General features: G+C 41.7%; 1 protein-coding gene across 2 annotated transcripts in view; it reads right to left on the reverse strand.

The window, feature by feature from the left end:
* Positions 1-24,696, reverse strand: part of NME7 (NME/NM23 family member 7) — a 169,757-nt gene that overhangs the window by 64,658 nt on the left and 80,403 nt on the right. For both annotated transcript variants that reach the window (XM_073308141.2, XM_073308130.2), the window contains 2 exons: positions 3,500-3,564; positions 2,100-2,168 (listed from right to left, as the gene is read on the reverse strand). In XM_073308141.2, the coding sequence (XP_073164242.1) occupies positions 2,100-2,168; positions 3,500-3,564 (134 nt within the window). The remainder of the gene's footprint in view (positions 1-2,099; positions 2,169-3,499; positions 3,565-24,696) is intronic.

The following is a 24,696-nucleotide window of genomic DNA, read 5'->3' on the forward strand; positions in this document are numbered from 1 at the left end:
AAGCACGCAACAAGGGGTGAGATTATTCCAAATTCCTAGGTTGTGTGATGAGGCACCAGGCTGAAGACCAGATGCCTTCAGCTACAGTGCAATGCTAGATGGTATTATTACTATGAAACAAGCTCTAGTGCAGCTGCTTCCAAAGTTCATTGGTTCATATACCACCTTCTTAAACAATGGCTGTGATGGAACATCAAGCTCACCTACCACGGATTGGGGATCCCTGTTCTAGCAGTACTCAGCATAATGGCACATCCCAACACGTGTAACTGTGCTCACAAAGCGATCATTTGTGGTTTGTTTTTTTCTAACAGTTATCTAAGGACTCCTGCCCTAGGCAGTTGGACAAAACACCAGCAAAGCTGGAATCTTTGGCAACTATTTCAATTTCTCCTTTCATGAAGGACCATTTTATAGTTAGATGCTAAGCCCACGTCTGAATAACCGATGACGATCCCTAGAAAATGAGGACAAGACCCTTGAAAAGGAAGCTGGCATTTAAATATGAAACAACTTCTGCCCTGAAATTTCACACATCATGATGATTATTTTTAAGTCATAAAAAAAAAAACAACCCACACAACAGGATGGAAAGTCCTAGAGATCTGAGTCACATATATGGAGGTCAGATCCTGACTTAGGTGCTCCTCCTTCTTCCCTCCTTGTTCCTTTTCAGTTGCCTACCACTAGCATTATCTCACTGCTCTTGGGGCAAGTGCCTTCTCTTACAAGCCAGGCTAGATTTCCTATATCTCTCTACCTCAGAGAAGACCAGAACTGCACCTGGGGAAATCCCATTTCCTTCACTTGAGTGCTCCAGGCATAGAGGGCTTGAAGGAGATCTTGACTCATAGATTTAGCTTCAAATAGACTCTAAACAAAATCTCTTCTTTCTTGTCCTGATCTCTCAAATTTCCCTCTCCCTTCTGGTCAACTCTCATATTCAATTATTTAACCACGCCAAATATTTTGAGGTACAGAATGTATGAAAGAGGTGCAGAGATGGAATAGCAGTTGTAGTTTGATGCAACCACAGGGACTTCTCTGGAGATTAGAACAACTGCAGAGTATACAATATCTGCATCAGACCATACAGATATGCTCACATTTGAGCTATGGTACATTCAGCTCTCTTGATATTCACCCCTTCTTGTCAACTGTTGAGAACTAGGCCACTTCTACCTTAATTGAATTGGCCTTGTTAGCCCTGACCCACCACTTGGTAAGGCAACTCCCATCTTTTCATGTGCTGTCATATATATATTGCTTACTGTATTTTTCACTCCATGCATCTGATGAAGTGGGTTTTAGCCCGCAAAAGCTTCTGCCCAAATAAATTTGTTAGTCTCTAAGGTGCCACAAGGACTCCTCATTGTTTTTGCTGATACATTGTTTTTGCAGCTACAACTCTGAATACTTCACAGGGACATTGTAAGTCTCTTTTCACTATTGTTTTCACAGTGAACTGAAATCCTCAGAGGGAGGGTGTTGCAGAAATACAAGTCACCTTATTATATTCCCGTTGGTCCACCTGCACCCAGAAAGCCTTCAGTGCCAGTGCTCAAAGGCATTACAATGTACACAGACATCAGTCCCCACTGAGGTTACAATATAACTACTGGACCACACTGATTTCACAGAGATTCAAAAGACAGATTAACTTATATATGACATTAACCGCCCAACCATCATAAAAGTACTCAAACGCCCCAGGACCCACTGAGGACAAAGGAATAAATACATATAGAGTTTCTAGGCCAAACCACTTTTGAAATAGGACATTCAACAACAATATAAAACTAGACATTACATCAGCTCTACCAAAGTGAAATAGCTCAGTTCTGTTTTTCCAATCTGATCTATTCCAATAAATATCTTGGCCCAATGGTCTTCCACTTTTCCCACAAAAAATTCTCCTGACTCAGGAGTATACATGAGGAATTTCAGATGGATTGGTTCATTCTGGACCAACTCAGGGAGTGATCAAAATCAGAAGCCAGATAGGATTGTGACTAGAATTCTAAGTACAGAAAGCAATGACCACTTCTCCTAAAAAATAAGACTGCAATTAAGTAGATTCTTTTCTAGTTGATACTTACAGTGTATTCAGCAACAACACCTTTGTAAATCTCATAGAACTCTTCCACATTCGCACGTTCCATGTTGAACTATGCAAAGGAAAAGGGTGAAAATGTTAGCTAAACTGTCTCAGGAGAAAAAGCCAGCAAGCATTTAGCATACTCTTTATTTACCCCGCAAAGTATTTTGATGGTTTCCCCTGTGATAGGAAGGAAGGCTTTGAAGGACTCTTTTGCTGATGATGCATGGGGCAGATAGGTTCCAGATCATTCTTCAACAGCCCAGCAAGCCCGTGAAACTAAGCAATAAATATTGTATTTTCTCCATGAAGTTGGCAGATGCCACTTAAAGATAAATCGGGAGCAGGATGGATTCAATAAGACCATTTTTACACAGTTCCTTTTCTGACCATAACTGTACTCTAAATTCCAAATTCGATTAGAAAGCCCAGCACCTCATCTTGCACTAATTGATTCTGTTAATTGTGTCTCAATGAGCATGCAAATAGACCAAGGAGGCTGAACTACCTTCTGAACTCTAGAGTCTGTCCTTCCAGATCAAGATTGAGGCATATTAGTGGTGGTTATGTGCGGGAAACGTTTGCTTTGATTCTTCCCATGCTGAAACTGCTCTGTGGCCAAATAGATGATTTCAGTCTCAAAGGTGTTCACAAGTATTAAGGGTGAGATTTTCAAAATCCCTTAGGCAACTTGGAAAATCCTATCTTAAATTCACACTAAATGTTTCATAAAAAAAACTGTAAGCAGTTTATTATTATTAATACCTAGCACTTTTCATGAGTAGATCTCAAAAGTGCTTTATAAAAGAGGTCAGTATCATTACTGCCATTATACATATGGGGAAACTGAGCCACAGAGAGGCAAAGTGACTTGGACTTGTTCAAGATCACCCATCAGCGATACACCAGCCATAAATTTAAAAGAAAAAAAATCCTAATGTTGACAACCTTGACACCCCATCTACAAAAATAACTGTCCCCCCCAAAAAAAATATAAACACAAAATGAAAACAACCCTCCAATGACCATATCACCCAGTCAAACAAACAAAAACATACCCCCCAAAAGTTCTGATCCTAAAAAAGGGAGAGGCACCAGAGACTCAATGAAGTCCACTTGGGACTTCTTGCTTGTTATTGCTGTTGATTTTATGTGGAAGGCACTCATACGCTACGATGAGGGGCAGCAGTATAAAACCTTTAGACAGAGACTCAGTCTGCATCACAGAAGTACATGGAAGTGCCAGCTTCCAACATTCTACCCAATACAGTCTTTAATTTGACAGCCCATGTTCCTATGTTGAGATTTTTTTTAATTAAAGAAAATGGCAATCATGCAACTTTGCTCTAGATCCAGTTAAAATGGAAAACAGAAACATATAAAATGCATGAGGATACTTACCAATTGCAAAGCTGAGATTTCAAATCCCCCTTCAAGGATGGCATTTATGATCTTTCCAGTTAGCCCTATGGAGATACAAACACGCACATTCACAAAACAATTAAAGAAATTCAGAGTATATAGATATAGCAGTTACTTCATATACTACCTGTTTTCTTGTCAAAACACAGCATTTATGTTATCTCTGTAAAGCTGAAATATGCAGCAGAGCAGAACTCAGATATCATAACCTTTTTGAAGCCATCCTTTTTAGGTGATTCTCCAAATGAGTTTTCATTCAGCTGTTGAAATAACTTTTTGCAGCAATGTATGAATAATGTGATTGGTGAAATTCTGGCCAGACTGAAGTCAATGGCAAAACTCCCATTGACTTCACTCCATATTTTCACCCAAAACTCCATTTATATAAACAGCCATTTAAAATATTATTTAGATTGCAAGCTCCTCAGGATAAGGACGGTCTACTATTCTGTGTAAGTACAGCACAATGAGGCCCCATTTTTGGTTAGTCCCTAGGCACAACTGTAACAAACATGATTAATTAAATGTGTACAAAAGCTCATCTCTGATGTACCTTCATGGACTTCCATGGAGTTACAACAGAGAAAAATATGGTCCCACGCCTTTCTGGAGCCCGTTCTTGTAAATACTTACTATTGAGTATATCTACCAATGAACAAACCCACTGAAGTGGGGTGGGATGGGACTTGTGTTCACAGGATCAGGCCCTTTGAGAAACTATGTCAGTCTAGCATATGATGCAACAGTAGGCAGAACTTAGTAGAAATACTGTATCCACAGGATGAACCCAGTCAGTGCTCCAGAACTTCCTGCAGCTCTCAGGAGCACTTCATATAGTTCTAGGGGTTTCCAGACATTTGTTCAAGAGCAAGCAGAGATGATCATAATGATGTCACCATACTGAAGTTCAAATGTTGCACTGGGAACTTGAAGCAAATGAACTGATGCTCCCAGGATTTCTTCTTGTTGTTCCAAGAAGGCATAGGGTATGGGAAAGAGGCAAGAGGGGAGAATGCCTCCCATTCTCTTCTAGTAGCCTGTCTTAGAGGCAGGGGAGGGAGAGGACATGGTGTAGAGCCACAGAATAACCATAGTGAGACATCCTGCCACTGTGTTGTGATGTTTGCATTGAGGTATTGTTATTTCTTTAGATGAGTACACTGTGGCACACTATGGTGATAGATGCAATATAAACACCTAGACAGCCTATATAACAAAGAGATGGGGCTTGCGCTTCGTCATTCAAAGTCCAAGAAAGACATTTGGTAAAAAGTTTATGAAAAAGCAGAAAGTGCATGGAGTACAATGGATAAGAGTTACTGAGCAGAAACCACCACTCATCTATAGGCGTTCAATGTAAAGTATTTGCTCAACACTTGCAGATATGGGGTGAAGTCCTGGACCTATTGAAGTCAATGGCAAAACTTCCATTGACTTCAATGGAGCAAGGATTGACTCATGGTCATTAAATACCTTAAAAAACCAGTCTCTAATTTGAAAGTTTTTTTTAGCACTGTACAGAATAAGCTCAGTAGCTAAGACTATGACTGAAAACTAATACTCAAGTTTCCTAAATGCTCAGGACCTGAATTCTGCAGGACCCACAGATTTCTGCAGCATAGGGGCGCTGAATTTTGCATCACACTAACATACTGATGGCAACTTCAGCTAAATTCAAGAAGAGGGGCAAGATCCTTAACAATTTAGTGCAGTACCTTCAATATCGTCTTCTGTCATTTTCATGTTAAATTCAATATAAATTGCAATTTGAGGAAGATTTTCAATTTATGCTTTTCCCCAAAATTTCCCATTTTCAAAATGTGACCTATTTTTGTTATTGAGGGAAAGCTGGAGGTTCTGGCATCTGGCTAGGGGACAGCTGTTTGGAATTTTGGCATTTAGAAATGAGTGGAGACAGAGTTTTTGGTGTCAAGGTATGTTTTGATATGGTGCCTCACAAACATTAATAAATGCATCACCACAATACTCCTGTGAGATTGGCAAAATTGGGATAACATCTACCCTATGGGGACTGAGGCACAGAGAGATGAATGTGCTCAAGGTCACACAAGAAACCTGAGAGAGAAAGAGAATCTAGATGTCCGGAAGCTGTCTGGCAATCTCTCTTAATTACTCATATGGCCCCTCCCTTACTACAGTATCTAAGCACCTCCTAATTTTTCATGTATTTAATCTCACAACACCCCTGTAGGTAGGTAGATATTATCCCCATTATACAGAGGGGGTGACCGAGGCACAGAGATATAATGGGTATGTCTACATTGCAATGTGAGAACAGGCTCAGATTCAGACTTGAGCTCAAACCCCCTTTCCATCTACAAACAAATCTCTCAGACTGACTCAGACCTAGGATCCCAGGACACCATGGGAGTGAAGGGTTCAAGATCAAGTCAAGACCAGACCCAGGGTTTGAGCCCTATTGCTTTGCAGTGTAGACTCAGACTAAATGACTTGCCCAAGGTCATTCAGGAAATCTGTGGCAGAGTAGGGAATTGTCACCATTCTACCTTCAACAGTTAAGGGATTACAGGACAGCTGCAGAGGGAAAAGAGGAAAGGATCCTCCATCCTCTAAATTCCTGCAACCAACAGCCACATTTTTGGGGGGAGCCAAGGAAGAAAGGGAAGAAGCAGAGGAATAGCAAAGGCTGAACTACTTGTTGTGAAATAGCAGCCATACCATTGGCTGAAGATCTCGGTTTTTAAACTTTATCAATAAATAACAGTTAGCCATTCACCAGTCTATCTGGTTGGCACATGCACACTGTTTGTTTAAATATTCATCATGTATCTGAGCCTGTGGGTAACATAGACCTGCTCTCTATTGGACTTTTATCCTCACCAGTTTTAAATGCAGTTAGTAAAATCTATGTTGTAGAGGAATAAAGGATACTGGAATTCTACCATTCAACTTTGTGTTTCTTCTTTATTAAGGTTATTAAGATTTTGTTCATCTGTGGGGGAGAAGACAGACTACTTAGTGAGAGGGGCTCAGACATGTTTGGAACACTTCAACCCAGTTTCTTTGGCACAAAGTTCTTTAAATAATGAACCATGATAGATCTAGCAATATGTACTTTTCTCCCACTGAATGCATCCGATGAAGTGAGCTGTAGCTCACGAAAGCTTATGGTCAAATAAATTTGTTAGTCTCTAAGGTGCCACAAGTACTCCTTTTCTTTTTTCTCCCATGGCACTTCCTGATTTCATCCTAGCTGCAGAAATTCTTGTGATTCCAGAAAGATCACTCATTACTACAGCATTTCAAAAGCTGAACTAATGGAATTCATTTCACTGGCCCATGTCATCCTCTCCCATAGCAAAATGTCTGGGAGAAGAATTACCCCCAAAAAACCTCCTCATGATAAGCTTCCTCAACTATTCAGAGTAAGAGGGTGAGGATTGCCCCCCACTGAAAAGGCCAATGAGCAAATTTATAAATCTGGCTAAGCAGGCCATTCATCCACTTTTAAGTTGGATAGTCCTGTTTTTTCAAGGTCTGTCCTGGCCAGTACAGATATAAAACTGGTCATGGTTTTGTCTGGTATCATGCTGCACAGGATGGAGGGTGCTATTTTGAAGAGTTCGCTGCTCCACCCCGCCTGCATGACCTCGCATCCACCATGGACATGGCCAGTTTAAAATCTCAGCAGAATAACCTACTGTTACCACCACCACCACTGTGCTTATATAACAACTCATCTCATCAGAGCACTTCACAAACAGATATTAAGCCACACGCCACATCTCTAATGGGGGGATTGTCATCTCCACTTCCCAGCAGTGGAAACTGAGGCCCAGAGTGGATAAGTTATTTGCCAAAAGCCTGATAGCAAATCAGTGGCAGTGGGGGACTAGAACCCCAGAGTGCTGGCTCCCACTGCCCTGCTTTAACCAATAGACAGATGCCCTTTTCCTAACAACAATGCACTTGCAGAATATAAATGGAGCAATACATAAAAAAACCCAAATAGATGGCAACCCTAGAGCAATAGAGTGGCAAACTCCCACTGTTCAGGACCATGGTTTCAGCCAACTGCAGTAGTGGAAGGGGTTATGTGCTCACATTTCTGAGTATATGGGGTAGGAAAGAAGAACTAATTAGATAGTCATTTCAGCAGCTTACAAAAATTTATGACTTTTTTTTAAAAAGAGTAACCACTTTAAAATCCAAGTGAAATAGTGAAACGAGCTACTTCTTAAAGACCCTCCAAACAGGGACAGTACATATTTAAGTGCAGAAAGAAGCCAAATCAAATCAAAGCTGCAGATTAGGGGTTAGTCAGGATTAATTTTCAGAGACAACATACAAAAGAAATCACAGTCTTACTAAATACAACTGGGGGAATTTAAAACTAATCCTAGCAAATATGCATAACAAATAACCTTCGGCATAAAAACTGAGAGAGAAAGCTTTGTGTCTCCTAGACAGCATTAGGTTACTAGGCACTAACACTGGACAGATAATCTTCCAGCACATTTTAATCAGATGAACAGATGAGGCATTAGATCTCATTAGTTGCAGTGGTTTTCAACAATTTGCTACCTTGTAGCATAAAAGGATAATTTTTCAATCATATATAATAAAGGAGTAGTGGAGAACATCAGACTTTATAAGATGATACAAATGTTTGCAAAACAATTGACTGGAGTAACATGCCTGGTTTACAGATGCCACATGTTCATCTAATAGTTGATTTGTCAATTCCCAGATCTACTAGCCAGTAGCCCAACTCTGGACAGTCATGGGTAGAGATGCTATGTTCCCTTCACTTCTTCTTGGATTTGCCATCCCACTTGAGCTTTTCAAAGAGTGCCAGTCAACAGTTGGGGAGTGTGTGTCATCTAGATAAGTCAGAACACTGACTTCCCTTCTCCTTTCTCTATTAATTCATTTGCATAATGTTCTGCCCCCAGTTAAACACATTTCACTCCTGCAGTGTCTCTCTTTTAAAGGGAAAAAATAGTTTCTCCACAGGAACATGAAAATTGCCAAATTGGCTCAAACAATGGTCCATCTAATCCAGTGGTTTTCAAACTTTCTTTCTGGCAACCCGGTTGAAGAAAATTGTTAATGTCCATGACCCAATGGAGCTGGGGATGAGGGGTTTTTGGGAGGGGCTCAGGGCTGGGACAGAGGGTTGGGGTGCGGGAGAGAGTCAGGGCTCTGGGGTGGAGGTGCAGGCTCTGGGGTGGGGGTGGGGGGATGAGGGGTTTGGGGTGCAGGAAAGGGCTCCGGGTTTGAGGGGGCTCATGGCTGAAGCAGGGGGTTGGGGCACAGGCTTACCTCGGGCGGCTCCCAGTCAGCAGCGCAGCGGGGGGGGCTAAGGCAGGCTTCCTGCCTGCCCTGGCACCGTGGACCGTGGACCGCGTTGTGCCCTGGAAGCAGCCAGCAGCAGGTCTGGTTCCTAGACGAAGGCACGTACACAGCTCTCGGCCACAGGCACTGACCCCCCCCGAGTCCCCACTGGCCAGGAACCGGCCAATGGGAATGTGAAGCCGGTGCTCGGGGCAGGGGCAGCACAGAGAGTCCTGTGACCCCACCACCTCGGAGCCGGACCTGCTGCTGGCCGCTTCCGGGGTGCAGTGCCCGTGTCAGAACAGGTAAGAACTAGCCTGCCTTATCCAGGCAGCACTGCCGACGGCATTTTTAACGGCCCGATCAGCAGTGCTGACCAGAGCCACCACGACCCAGTGCCTTCCATTCCGTGATCCAGTACTGGGTTGCAGCCCACAGTTTGAAAACCACTGATCTAATCCAATCTCAAGTGTCGGAGGATTCAGGAGAAATGACTGGAGGATGACAATTCCATTTCACTGCAACTTTTGAAGTTCTGCTTGTTTTGTTTTCATTTGGCAGTGGAATGAAAGCAAAACCGTTTGAATGTTTTTGTGCAAACAGAATTGTGTTTGCGGAGAGGGGATGGGTGTACATCTGTCTGTCTTTTTCTTTTTTTTTTTGCCTGGCAGTTAGGGTGCTCGCCCGGGATGTGGGAGACCCAGGATCAAGCCCCTGCTTTGCCTGATTCAGAGCAGCACTTTTCATCCCAGCTCACATCACAGAGCAGGGCCTAGAACTGGATCTCCCAAAGACAATACATCTTCAACAAAACAGAACATTTTGGTGAAGGTGTTCCAACCAGCTCTATGCTTCAGAGCAAGGTACAAGAAACCCTGCAGTAGGAAGGGAGTTACGGGCTAACATGCTCATGGGGACTGTGATGGGGTGTAGTCCTCATACTGGCTCTGAGAGGGCTAAAGTAGGCCCAATCAACCAACTAGGCTGTAAGGGGTGGGGGAATGAAGGGTGGAAAGAAAACCCTCATTAGGAGGAAGCTCACCTGAGCAGAGGTGGGCCGGTCTAGTATAAACCCAGGAAGCTGGCAGCAGCAAGGGTGGCCAGAAAGAAGTTTGTAGTCACCCTCTGATTAGTAGAGAGGGAAGGAGGGAACCTGGGGAAAACGTAGGACCCTGGAGGCCAGGCCCGTTGAGAAGGGTGTACCCTGAAGAGAGCTGGGTGGAGAAGAGAGCCTGTGGCACGCGGGGTAGGAAGCAGCCCAGGGATAAGCAGCAAGGCTGGGGACTGCACAGACGTTGACTGTGTATTGTAGGATCCCTGGGTTGGAACCCAGAGTAGAGGGCAGGCCTGAGTTCCCCTACCTGCCACTGAGGAAGTGGCACTGGCGGGGCAGTGAACTGGAAGACTGCTTGGGTCGCTGTGGGAGTGACGGAGACTTTGATAGACTGTACCCCAGAAGGGGGGAATGGTGAGTGATCTGACAAGAGAGCAGAGTCACAAAGAGGAGGCTGCATTTCCTGGAGCGAGAAGATGACAGGGGAGACACCACCAAAGGAGGGCGCTGGCCTGGCAGAGCTAATGCCCAGAACTTCCAAGAGGCAGTGCCATCTGCAGTGAATGGACCCCATGACAGGGGCATTTCTTCCTAACTCATATCAGCTGTGGTCAGTTTCTATCCTGAAGACTGAGGTTTTCTATCCCTTCCAAACTTCTGGATGTTTCCTTAATTCTTACTAATATAACTGCATAGTCGTCTTCTTATTATAAATATACACTTTTTTCTTACTCTTGCTAAGATCTTGGCCTCAATGCTTACCTGAGGCTGTGAATTCCACAGGCTAATTGTATATTGTATGAAAGTATTTCCTTTATTATTATTTATATTGCTGTAGAGTCTAGAAGCCCCACTCATGGATCAGGATTCCACTGTTCTCACTGTGCAAACACAAAACAAGGAGCGTCCCTGCACCAAAGAGCTTACAATCTAAAGTATAAGACTAGAGGCAACAGATAGATACGGACTTACTGAATGCGGAGTATAAGGCAACAATGAGACAATACCGGTCAGGATGAGCGCCAGTGATCTCAACATACCAGTGACCTAACCATTGTCAAGTTTTTTTGTAAGCATCACAGAAAAGGAAAGTTTTGAGGAGGGATCTGAAGGAGGATAATGAGGTAGATTTGCAGATGTGTGTGTAGAGGATGCCCAGGTTATGGGCCTGAGTTACCAGCAGGATGGTGATGTTGTCCACATTGATTGAGAAAGGACATGGGGGGACACTTGAGGGGGAAAACTGAGAGCTGTGTTTTAGCCATGCTGAACTTGTGCTGACAACTATGGACCCCAACAAGGAAATGCCAGAGAGACAGACTGAGATTTCTGGGTTTCCTTTTAATTGAACATGCCCTTGTTCTTGTGTTAGGAGAAAGTGGGACAGAAAACCCTGGTCTACCTTCTCTCTGCCATTCATTCATATGTGTACCTTTATGATGTTCCTTCTTACTCCTCTCTAGAGTAAATAGTCCCAATCTTTTCAATCTCTTTTGTGATAACTTTTTTGAGATAGGGTGAACAGAACTGAACACAGTATTCAAGGTGACGATACACTATTAGTGTATATAATGGTATTCTAATACAGTCAATATTATATATAGATATATTATTTTTCATCCTATTTATGCATCCTAACATTTTATTTGCAGATTTGAATGCTACTGCACACTGAACAGAGAACTTCATTGAGCTGTGCACAAAACGAAACCCAAGTATCTTCCCACAGGTTACACATTGGAAGGAATAATTTGAATTACTCATTCACCTTACTTTATTCAATGTATTACTTTGCATTTGTCAATAATGAATCTCATCAGCTGTTGTGCTGTCTATTGACCTAGCTTTGTTAGGTCTCGCTGAAGTTCCTCACAGGTTTTTCTGGTCTTCACTGCCCTAAATACTTTTGTATCCTCTGCAAATTTTGCCAGCTCATTGTTCACCCATTTTTCCAGATCATTAATAAATATATTATAAACACTGATCTTAGTAGAGATGCTTGTGACACACCTGTTCATCTCTTCCTATGGTAAAATTAACAATTTATTCATAGTCCTTTGCTTTCTGTCTCTTAGCCAATTTCTAATCCAATATTTTGCCTCTCACCCTGTAATTTTGGCCCAGATTAGGAAAAGCCAGTTAAAGTGGATACTTAATGTAAAATACACACTTAAGTCCATTATTTTCCAGCAAAGCAGTTAAACTAAACACAAGCATAGATTTAAGCACATGCCATGCTTCGCTAAATCAAGCTGCCTAATAGCCTCTTGAGAAGGACTTTGTCCCAGTGTTTCTGGAAGTGCTGATGAATTATGTCAGCTGGTTCTGTTTTATTCACCTTCACAAGAGGCATATTTAAAGGATTTAATAGATGAATGAAGCAAAATTTTCCTTAGCAGAAGTCACAGGGGTTAGTCTTGATCATATTCTGATCATCTGGGTGTTTGGTTTTTTTAAAATTGTTTCAATCAGTTTTGCTGGTAATGAAGTAAGGCTCACTAGTCTGTAATTCCCAGGATCACCCTTGGCACCTCTGTTTAAAAAGAGCTACATGTCCTCTTCTCTAATGTCTTGCACCTGAAAATCCCAAAGTGCTATATAAACATTAATTCATTCTCAATGTCCCGGCTTAAAAGATTTTTATTTTAAAGACTTTCTCCCTCATATATACTAAAGACATTAATCTTCACTGAGGATGAAACCAGTATTCTCTACATTACATTATGTCAATTATAATCAAAACCTTGACGATAAATGGCACTTTATTATGCCATATTATGCCAGAATATGGATATTTTGAGTTTCAGCAAGGAGTGGCTAAGACCACAAGATCAGTTACAATGCTTTGAAATATATCTGCCTTCCAAATTCCTCCTCCCTCTGCCCACTCAAAAAAAACTGTAAAAAGTTAGAGAGAAGCGCAGATTGAATTCTTTGCTCTAATGTCTGGTTCACTTAGTATTTAGAAAAAGAAGAAAAGGGTTACTCATCAGTAACTCTTGTCCTTCAGAACCAACCTAATAATGAACATCTACCCTGAGCTATTAAGACTAAATTACTAAAACAAGTAATCTAGAAAAAACACAGGTTTGGCCTAAAAGCCAAACAAAATACTCCAAGCATAGAGCAATGGATCCTTATGTCCACAGGTAACTGCAGAAAAAAGGGACTGAAGCAATTGAGATGGCTCATCTCTTTCACAGACTTGGACATAAATTTTCAGGTCTATGAAGGGTCACTTACAAGACCCTAAACAGCACAGCTTTTCTAGATGGCTTCAAAAACTCAGCAGCACTGTCCTGTCTTGAAAGTGGAAATATCTACAGGCAAGTCTCAAATTACCTGAGGTACTGATTTACAACACCTGCACGGATTTGTATTAATCCCACTTCCATTTTCTTTCGGTTGCTATTTTCCAACAAATATTTCTTGATTTTTAAATTACTGAATACTTTGAGTTCCTCACGGACCTTTCCATACACTCCCATCTACATGGCTTAAGCCACACAGTACAGGAATTCTGACTCTGATTATTATTGTTATTATTAAGATTATCATAGCACCTAGGTTTCTAGGATTAGATCAGTTCACAATGTAGTTGCCACTGACCTATTCATAATACACACTTATTTGTGGAAAATATATCTTGGGCAGAAAATTTCTTGCATTTAGTCTGAATCCAGAAATTATTTTTTTTCTTGGGTGGGAGAGAAAATTTCAGAACAATCCATTCAGCCAGTTTTGAGTTATCTGAATACTTTTTTAAAAAGTGCCTATTTAAAAATATTTTCCAGACACATTTTCTCACACTGAAAACTCAAAAAGCTTTTTTAATTTGGCATGTACCTAGTCCTGAATGAGGACTGCATGGTTTTCCTTCTTTGAAGGAAAACAGTTTTGAAATAGTATACAATGCTCTCACATTATTGCAGCATTTTTTCCTAGGGCGAAAACGTATTGAGGCTTGGTTCTCTGTATAGTCATAGGAATATCCTTTCCAATTGCATCTTCATTTTCCTTTGACCAATTATGCAAGCCATTTTATTTCTACCATGTTAATAAAGGCAGAATTGTCACAAACAAATGAAAACTGGATATTTTCGCAGTGGTGGCTTATCTCTTTTTCAATATATGACACATCTATGAAATATGACGAGATTACTGCATATTTGCTTGTAGTCAAGTGTACAATCTTGCTCTCATTTTGATACAGCACTGTCATAAATATAAAGGGAAGGGTAAACACCTTTAAAATCCCTCCTGGCCAGAGGAAAAACCCTTTCACCTGTAAAGGGTTAAGAAGCTAGGATAACCTCGCTGGCACCTGACCAAAATGACCAATGAGGAGACAAGATACTTTCAAAAGCTGGGGGGAGGGAGAAACAAAGCCTCCCTCTCTGTCTGTGTGATGCTTTTGCCGGGGACAGAACAGGAATGGAGTCTTAGAATTTAGTAAGTAATCTAGCTAGATATGTGTTAGATTCTGATTCCTTTAAATGGCTGAGAAAATAAGCTGTGCTGAATGGAATACAGATTCCTGTTTTTGTGTCTTTTTGTAACTTAAGGTTTTGCCTAGAGGGATTCTCTACGTTTTGAATCTGATTACCCTGTAAGGTATTTACCATCCTGATTTTACAGAGGTGATTCTTTTTACTTTTTCTTCTATTAAAATTCTTCTTTTAAGAATCTGATTGCTTTTTCATTGTTCTTAAGATCCAAAGGTTTGTGTCTGTGGTCACCTATGCAAATTGGTGAGGATTTTTATCAAGCCTTCCGCAGGAAAGGGTGTGTAAGGGTTGGGAGAATTTTGGGGGGAAAGAAGTTTCCAAACGGGCTCTTCCCCAATTATATACTTGTTAGACATTTGGTGGTGGCAGCGATAAAGTCCAAGGGCAAAAGGTAAAATAGTTTGTACCTTGGGGAAGTTTTAACCTAAGCTGGTAAAAGTAAGCTTAGGAGGTTTTCATGCAGGTCCCCACATCTGTACCCTAGAGTTCAGAGTGGGGAAGGAACCTTGACAAGCACTGTAACAGATTAAGTGCCCCTCTCTCATCCTCCAAAATCCCCTTTAAAAACCTACTTCATTTGCTGGTTTCAGAGCAGCAGCCGTGTTAGTCTGTATCCGCAAAAAGAAAAGGAGTACATGCGGCACCTTAGAGACTAACAAATTTATTTGAGCATAAGCTTTCGTGAGCTACAGCTCACTTCATCAGATGCATGTAGTAGAAAATACAGTGGGGAGATTTTATATACACAGAGAACATGAAACAATGGGTGTTACCCTACACACTGTAACAAGAGTGATCAGGTAAGGTGAGCTATTACCAGCAGGGGGGGAGGGAAAAAAACCCACCGCCCTTTGTAGTGATAATCAAGGTGGGCCATTTCCAGCAGTTGACAAGAACATGTGGGGAACCGGGGGAGGGGGAATAAACATGGGGAAATAGTTTTACATTGTGCAATGACCCATCCATGCCCAGCCTTTACTCAAGCCTAAGTTAATTGTGTCCAGTTTGCAAATTAATTCCAATTCAGCAGTCTCTCGTTGGAGTCTGGTTTTGAAGTTTTTTTGTTGAAGAATTGTCACTTTTAGGTCTGTAATCGAGTGACCAGAGAGATTGAAGTGTTCTCCAACTGGTTTTTGAATGTTATAATTCTTGACATCTGATTTGTGTCCATTTATTCTTTTACGTAGAGACTGTCCAGTTTGGCCAATGTACATGGCAGAGGGACATTGCTGGCACATGATGGCATATATCACATTGGTAGATGTGCAGGTGAACGAGCCTCTGATAGGGTGGCTGATGTGATTAGGCCCTACGATGGTGTCCCCTGAATAGATATGGGGACACAGTTGGCAACGGGTTTTGTTGCAAGGATAGGTTCCTGGGTTAGTGGTTTTGTTGTGTGGTGTGTGGTTGCTCGTGAGTATTTGCTTCAGGTTGGGGGGCTGTCTGTAAGCAAGGACTGGCCTGTCTCCCAAGATCTGTGAGAGTGATGGGTCATCCTTCAGGATAGGTTGTAGATCCTTGATGATGCGTTGGAGAGGTTTTAGTTGTGGGCTGAAGGTGATGGTTAGTGGCTTTCTGTTATTTTCTTTTTTGGGCCTGTCCTGTAGTAGGTAATTTCTGGGTACTTTTCTGGCTCTGTCAATCTGTTTCTTCACTTCAGCAGGTGGGTATTGTAGTTGTAAGAACACTTGATAGAGATCTTGAAGGTGTTTGTCTCTGTCTGAGGGGTTGGAGCAAATGCAGTTGTATCATAGAGCTTGGCTGTAGACAATGGATCGTGTGGTGTGGTCAGGGTGAAAGCTGGCGGCATGTAGGTAAGCATAGCAGTCAGTAGGTTTCCGGTACAGGGTGGTGTTTATGTGACCATCGCTTATTAGCACTGTAGTGTCCAGGAAGTGGATCTCTTGTGTGGACTGGTCCAGGCTGAGGTTGATGGTGGGATGGAAATTGTTGAAATCATGGTGGAATTCCTCAAGGGCTTCTTTTCCATGGGTCCAGATGATGAAGATGTTATCAATATAGCGCAAGTAGAGAAGGGGCATTAGGGGACAAGAGCTGAGGAAGCGTTGTTCTAAATCAGCCATAAAAATGTTGGCATACTGTGGGGCCATGCGGGTACCCATAGCAGTGCCGCTGATTTGAAGGTATACATTGTCCCCCAAATGTGAAATAGTTATGGGTGAAGACAAAGTCACAATGTTCAGCCACCAGGTTTGCTGTGACATTATCGGGGATACTGTTTCTGATGGCCTGTAGTCCATCTTTGTGTGGAATGTTGGTGTAGAGGGCTTCTACACCCATAGTGGCTAGGATGGTGTTTTCAGGAAGATCACCGAAGGACTATAGTTTCCTTAGGAAGTCAGTGGTGTCTCAAAGATAGCTGGGAGTGCTGGTAGCGTAGGGTCTGAGGAGGGAGTCTACATAGCCAGACAATCCTTCTGTCAGGGTGCCAATGCCTGAGATGATGGGGCGTCCAGGATTTCCAGGTTTATGAATCTTGGGTAGCAGATAGAATACCCCTGGTTGGGGTTCTAGGGGTGTGTCTGTGCAGATTTGCTCTCGTGCTTTTTCAAGGAGTTTCTTGAGCAGATGGTGTAGTTTCGTTTGGTAACCCTCTGTGGGATCAGAGGGTAATGGCTTGTAGAAAGTGGTGTTGGAGAGCTGTCTAGCAGCCTCTTGTTCATATTCCAACCTATTCAAGATGACGACAGCACCTCCTACTGTTCCTCACATGTTCTTGTCAACTGCTGGAAATGGCCCACCTTGATTATCACTACAAAAGGTTGGGGGTTTTTTGTTCCCTCTTCCCCCCCACCCCGCATCCTGCTGGTAATAATAGCTCACCTTACTTGATCACTCTTGTTACAGTGTGTATGCTAACACCCATTGTTTCATGTTCTCTGTGTATATAAAATCTCCCCACTGTATTTTCTACTGCATGCATCCAATGAAGTGAGCTGTAGCTCACGAAAGCTTATGCTCAAATAAATTTGTTAGTCTCTAAGGTGCCACAAGTACTCCTGTTCTTTTTACTTCATTTGCGAACCCCTCTCTACGTTTCCTTCACAGACCATATTTCTGCACATGCTTGAGATTCAATTGTTGTCCTCTGTGTTGTTTCTATCTGAGTTATACTTGTCTTAGTAGTAGCGAACTAAAATAAAAATAAAAATAAAATAAAATACACTTTCTGCTTAAGTTTGCCCATCTATTAAAAGAAGATAATGTTTACCTGCCTCACTGTGTTAGCAAGATTACTTAATATACAGTGCTATAAATGTGTAAAACATTAAGTAATTATTTAATATATAAAATTAAGTGAGAATGTTTTGTTGATGTCCTTCTTATGATTTATTGTCTATTCAAAATAGGCCAAAGGTGAACTGAGGTCACCTTATTACAGAGTATCTTCTGCAACGTGTGAGAGAGATTCTGCTCGCTTTGTTTTCTATTAGATTGCATTCTTAGTTGAAGACTACCTCATAGATTATAAAGCCACAAGGAACCACTGTGATCATCTAGTCTGATCTCTATAACATAGGCCATAGACGTCCCTGAATTAATTATTGCTTCAAGTCTAATAGCTGTTGTTGAACTAAAGCATATCTCTTTGAAAAACAGATTTTAAAATTGATTTAAAAATTGCCACTGATGGAGAATCCACCACTTCCTGTAAATTGTTTCAGTGGTTTATTATCCTCACTGTTAAAAACTTGCACTTTATTTCTAATCTGAATAGGTCTAGGTTCAACTTCTAACCACTGGATCTTTAGAACTTTGTCTGCTAGACTAAAAAGTCCTTTATTATCAATTTTTTGTTCTGCATTTAGATACTTTTAGACTGATCAAGTCACTTCTTAACTGTCATTTTGTTAAATTTAACAGATTGAGCTTTTTGAGTTTAACACTATAAGGCATATTTTTCAATCCCTTAATCATTCTTGCGGTTCTCCTCTGAATCCTCTCCTATTTATCAACATCATTCGTTAATTGCGGACACCAGAACTAGACAATGTATTCCAGGAGTTGTCGCACCAGTGCCAAATACAGAGGTAATATAATCTCCCTACCACTACTCAAGATTCCCCCGTTTGTACATCCAAAGATTGCATTATCTCTTTGGCCACACCATCACACTGAGAGCTCATGTCAGCTGATTATCAAGCATGATTCCAAATCTTTTTCAGAGTCACTGCTTCCCAGGATAGGGTCCCAGATCCTGTTAATACAGCCTATACATCACTTTACATTTAGTCAGATTAAAATTTTTATTGCTTTCTTCCACACAGCTTAGCAAGTGATCCACATCATTCCCGTGCCCAGCGTTGTATAATCATGCTATAAAAGACCTATTGTTATGCACACAGACAAAGGACAGGGGTTAATTAATAAAGGAAACAAACAAGAATTTCCTGCTCTTTTCCTCTTTTTTTTTTTTTTTTAAAGAACAAAATCTGATATAAGTATGGGAGCTCGGCTCTATGTGGCTTCCCACTCAAACTTCAGATAGTCCTTTAGAGCCTTCACTACTCTATGGCTTTCACCCCTGTAGATTCACCCCTTATTCAAGCCATTCATTTGGATAGGTCCCATGAAATCCCTAGTTCCATCAGGAAACGAGCTGGTTTGATGATCTATCGAGTTTTGTTCAATATCTTCATTAAATATTTAGATAATGGTGTAGAGCAGGGGTTTTCAATCTTTTTCTTTCTGAGGCCCGCCCCAACAAGCTATAAAAACTCCACAGCCCACCTGTGCCACAACAACTGTTTTTCTCCATATAAAAGCCAGGGCCAGCGTTAGGGGGTAGGAAGCAGGGCAATGCCACAGGGGGTACTACGAAGCTAAGTTGCTCAGGCTTCAGCTTCGGCTGGGTGGCGGGACTTAGAGCATCGGGCTTCAGCCCCAGGTTGTGGGGGCTTTGGCTTTCTGCCCTGGGCCCAAGCAGGTCTAATGCCAGCCCTGCTTGGCGGACCCCCTAAAACCTGCTTGCGGTCCCCCAGTGGGCCCCGGACCCCTAGTTGAGAACCACTGATCTAGAGAGTACACTTATAAAGTTTGCAGATGATACCAAGCTGGGAGGGGGTAGCAAGTGATTTGGAGAACAGGGTTAGAATTCAAAATGATCTTGACAAACTGGAGAAATGGTCTGAAATTAATAGGCTGAAATTCAATAAGGATTAATGCAAGATACTACACATAGGAAGGAATAATCAATTGCACAAATACAAAATGGTAAGTGACTGCCAAGAAAGAAGTACTGCAGAAAAGGATCTGGGGGTTACAGAGGATCACATACTAAAAAGGAGTCAAAAATGAGATACCATTAAGAAAAAAGCAAACATAATTCTGGGATGTATTAGCAGGAGTGTTGTGAGCAAGGCACAAGAAGTAATTCTTCCGCTCTACAGAGTACTGATAAGACCTCAGCTGGAATACTGTCCAGTTCTGAGCAGCACACTTCATATAAGACGTGGACATACTGGAGAAGTTCCAGAGGAGAACAAGAAAAATGAGTAGAGGTCTAGAAAACATGACCTACAAAGAAAGACTGAAAAATAATTGGGTTTGTTTAGTCTGGAGAAGAGAAGACTAAGGGGGGACATGACAACAATCTTTACGTATGTAAAAGGTTGTTATAAAGAGGAAGGTGATTGTGACACTGCACCCCATATTTTTCATAGTAATATTATGATGATATAGTTATGGCATAATGATGATGCATTTTGTACAACATGGGTCATGTGAGGTGTCATTGGAAAAGTTATGATTTGCTGAATATGATGATCCTATTTGTATGCGTGCATCTTTTTTTATCTGAATTTATGAATATTGACTATGTATCTGTATTTCACATGTAGTCACACCTGGGTGACACCCACGAGACAAAATGCTTCCAGTCTAGATGGTGGGCTGTGTAGGGCCTATTCAAGGTTATGGACTATTAGGAAAAAAAATAGGCTTTAGGAGAAGCTTATCCCCCACCGGTTAAGCATTCCTTGTTGGTTCATGCAGTGGCGGGCCAAAGCCTGCACATAATTGCAGCTGGGTGTGTCTGTGCCTGTGTGAATGCTGCTGAAAGTGAAAGCTTAGAGGGCTTTGCAGCTTGTCACAGTAGCACAGTGTGAGAGGGAGCCCAGGCTAGACAGACCGAGGGCTTAGTGGCACCCCAGTTCCAGGTTGCACCCCGTGGAAACCCGTCGCAGTGATAAACTGTTCTCCTTAACCACTGAGGACAGGACAAGAAGCAATGGGCTTAAATTGCAGCAAGAGAGATTTAGGTCAGACATGAGGGAAAAATTCCTAACCATCAGGGTAGGTAAGTACTAGAACAAATTGTGTAGGGAGATTGTGGAATCTCAGTCACTGGAGGCTTTTAAGAACAGACTGAACAAACACTTGTCAAGGATGGTATAGACCAGTAGTTCTCAACCAGGGATACGTGTACCCCTGGGGGTACTCAGAGGTCTTCCAGGGGGAAAATCAACTCCTCTAGATATTTGCCTGGTTTTACAACAGGCAAATAAAAAGCACTAGCAAACTAAAGTTTCATAGGCAATGATTTATTTATACCGCTCTATATACTGAAATGTAAGTACAATATTTATATTCCAATTGATTTATTTTACAATTATATGGTAAAAATGAGAAAACAAGCATTTTTTCAGTAATTTGTGCTGTGACACTTTTGTATTTTTATGTCTGATTTTGTAAGTTTTTAAGTGAGGTGAAACTTGTGGGTACACAAGACAAATCAGACTATTGACAGGGGTACAGTAGTCTGGAAAGGTTGAGACATACTGGTGTAGACAATACTTAGTCCTGCCTTAGTGCAGGGGACTGGACTAGATGACCTGTCAAAGTCCCTTCCAGTCGTACATTTGTATGATTGAATGATTTTCTAAACTCTTGGCATTTCTGGGTTTAAAGTTCTGGGCTGAAATCCTCACCCCAAAGAAGTCAAAGACAAAACACCATTGACTTCAATGGAGCCATGGTTTGACTAAAAGGGGGCAGGGGTTTCTCCTTGGTGCCTGTTAGACACTGCAGTCTGAAGCATTGCCCAAGTGGTTCCCTCTGGCCTTGGAATCTGAGTCCATGTCTACACTACTGGCTAAATTGGCACTGCTGCGATCAATGCACCGGTGTCGATTTAGCAGGTCTGGTGAAGACACGCTAAGCTGATGGATGAGCACTCCCGTTGATGTCTGTACTCCACCTCCCCGAGAGGTTGAAACTATGTTGACAGGAGATCGTCAATCATCGACATAGCATGGTGTAGACACCACTATAAGTCAACCTAAATTACACTGACTTCAATTACATAATTTACTGAAGTAGCGTAACTTAGGTTGACTTAGTGTTAGTATAGACCAGCCCAGAGCATGCAAAACTTGAATTGACTTACATAGTCAAATAAAATACACCAGCAACATTTTAACCACCAAATTTAAGTTTTTATTTTCTCACTATCTTTTTTTTTCTTGTCCCTTTGCAAAGAAGTTAGATTAAAAATATTGTGTTTATGAAATAGTAAGCATAAGATTTTTTAACAAGGACAGTAAGAAAATTCCAAATTCTGGTTCCTATAGCAAAATATAACTAGGCTACATTTCACAAAATACATGAAAAAAATTCAAGTCTACTCTATTGTACAGTAATATACAAGGCACTATTCCTATTAGAAATATGGCTAAGTTACAGTAGCTATAAAACCCTGATCTTTCAATTCACTCCCCCACCCCACCCCACCCCGAACCCATTCAGAAAAGCAACATTCAGAATCCTGCTTTTTACTGATTGCACTGGCTTAGGTGCTGCTGTTACACCTTTTTGGCCAAGGTTCAAGACTATATACTTCCTTGAAAGTCGATATCATGGCACTACAAAAACCAAAGCTCTTAGTTGGGGGGCATTAATTGATTTTTCTACTGGGACTTATTTGCTCTTCGCCCCTAACCTTCATCTATTCTATCCATGCTTAGCTTGAGAGCTTCTTGAAGCAAGGACCATCCTTCCTGGACATTTGGAAAGTGCCTAGGAGATTGCATTTACTTTTAACATCCACTAAGTATTAATAATACAACTTTCCTGCAATCATAATCAAATTTAACAATTCTTTAAAGAACTTGGCCATGCATTTTCATCCAGTTCTGTTCCTGGAACATCATGACATATCTATCATTTATGCAACATTTCCAGGCTTTGATCCCAATTGTCTTTGCCTCTACTTAAATGGCGATTAATGTTACTTTCCAACACTGCCACAGTTCTGTCTAACAAACTCCCTGGTGGATCCCTACACAAATTGTTGTTTGTGTACCATTCCATAGAACAGAGGAAGTATTTTCAACACAATATTTTTCACTTGCTTCTTAGCCCTGACTGACTCCTGATTAAACTCTGTATTTCTTAATAACTTGTTCTTTAACTACAGAAGACATTGTACAAATTCGGTCTCTTATCTTCATGAACTTTTCATTTTTAATTTTCCAGTGTGTAGATAAAAGCTGATGCATCAACAACCGTGAAAACTGAAGGGCTCTTTCATCACTGTTGAAGTACAGCATGACCAGTAATAGTGAATCTTCCCACACATTATCTCCTGCCAATGTGTGTCAAGTCAGAACTAGAGGAACCCACTTTGGCTTCAGAGAGGAGATAGCCTCTAAAGAGCTTTAATCCCTTCCAGATGAAAGCCTTTCCACATGAAGTGTGAAGAAAAGGAATGGCCATGAGGCACGAGAAAAAGCATTGGCAGAACACGTATTGTATTAAGGTGGAAAACTGCCACTACTTTTGGAATGAAACTTGGCCAAGCCTGTGGCACTATCTTATCTTTATAAAATTTGGTAGAAGGTGGAACCTGAAACTTACTCTATACAATAAAAAACTGCCACCAGGAAATGATCTTCCATATAAGAAATCTGAGCTCACTCAGGAAATCCAGTGGCTCAAAAGGAACTTTCATCAGCTTTGTCAGGACCACACTAATATCTCATGACACTGGGGAACTTCTGAGCAGGAGAAACTTGAGTTAGTGTTTGTCACTTTCTCTCTCATGCCTGAACTGGCAGAGGCTCCAAGCACAGAGTGGAGACAGGGGAAAGACACATGCAAGAAACACCTTATCATTAAACAGTGCCCCATAATCCTAACCAGGAGATTGAAGAATTTATACTAATTACCATCCGTCTGGCTGAAGAGGCGGCCTGGGGAGAAGAGAGGACATATTTTAAAAGAATGGAGAAATCTTTGGGACTTTAGAGGATGGTGAATCTCTCGGAATCCCTATTGCCCCATTGAAATGGCTATTTCCTATGCTGGCACATTACATAAACAACATAGCTTCCTAGAAAGCCACCATGTACTCTGTCCTTCCTCTAGCCTCACTTCTATGAGGAGAAAGTGGGATGTTTCTATAAGCCCTCTGCAGAATCCAAACATACCACCAACACCTCACCATCTCTCTCAAAACACTGAATCATGGTGATGGTCCTTCCAACCCTCCAGTTCACCCCATTAGCCAAAGCAGTTCTTTGCTTCAGCCAGGGGCAGGGGGTTGCTAGAATGATGCAAGGCACTCTCTGTCCTCCAAGGCCAGAATACACTGCCTTCAAGGCACTCCCAAACTGGGAGCCCAGGGACCTGAGCTCTGATCCTATATTAGGCAAAGTATTCTGCTGACAGTAGACTGAAACTAGTGAGTATTTTGCTTTTTTAAAAGACATGTCATGATACACTCATCCTTTTGTGGATCATGATACTATCCCCCAAACCCACATCTCTACCCCCCACTCCAAGTGTGATATGTTTCTATCACTCTTGCCGGCTGAAGTTAAACTTCAGCTAGCTCCCAGTCATCCCTTTATCTGGCCCCTAGGGTTTCTCTGCATCCTGGCAGACATTTACAGAGCTCTCACTCGCACTACATATCACATGCCTTTGATCACTGCGTCATGTTTCTGCTGCAGGTACTACTGTTGCTAAGTTCTGGTGCTTTGGCTGCCTAGCAACAGATGTTTCTTTATTCCAGTCAGGAGTGGATCAGTGAGTCCGGAGATAAAAGCAACAGTGATTTTCCACTGCTTTGTCATTGGATAGGAGCCCTATAAATGATCTACCGTAATCAGAGTCCGCTTCTAAAAAAGGACTGTGTCCTAAAATTAACTGGGTGCAAACTAGAGATTAGATTCAGGACTCGGATAGCCACTTAGCTCACAGAAAAGCTCCCTGGCTCAGTCATGGTTAAACTAGGCTGTGTCTTCCAGCACAGGGCTAAGTGTGCCATT

Source organism: Lepidochelys kempii, chromosome 1, assembly GCF_965140285.1.
Source record: "Lepidochelys kempii isolate rLepKem1 chromosome 1, rLepKem1.hap1, whole genome shotgun sequence".
Taxonomy (NCBI): Eukaryota; Metazoa; Chordata; order Testudines; family Cheloniidae; genus Lepidochelys; species Lepidochelys kempii.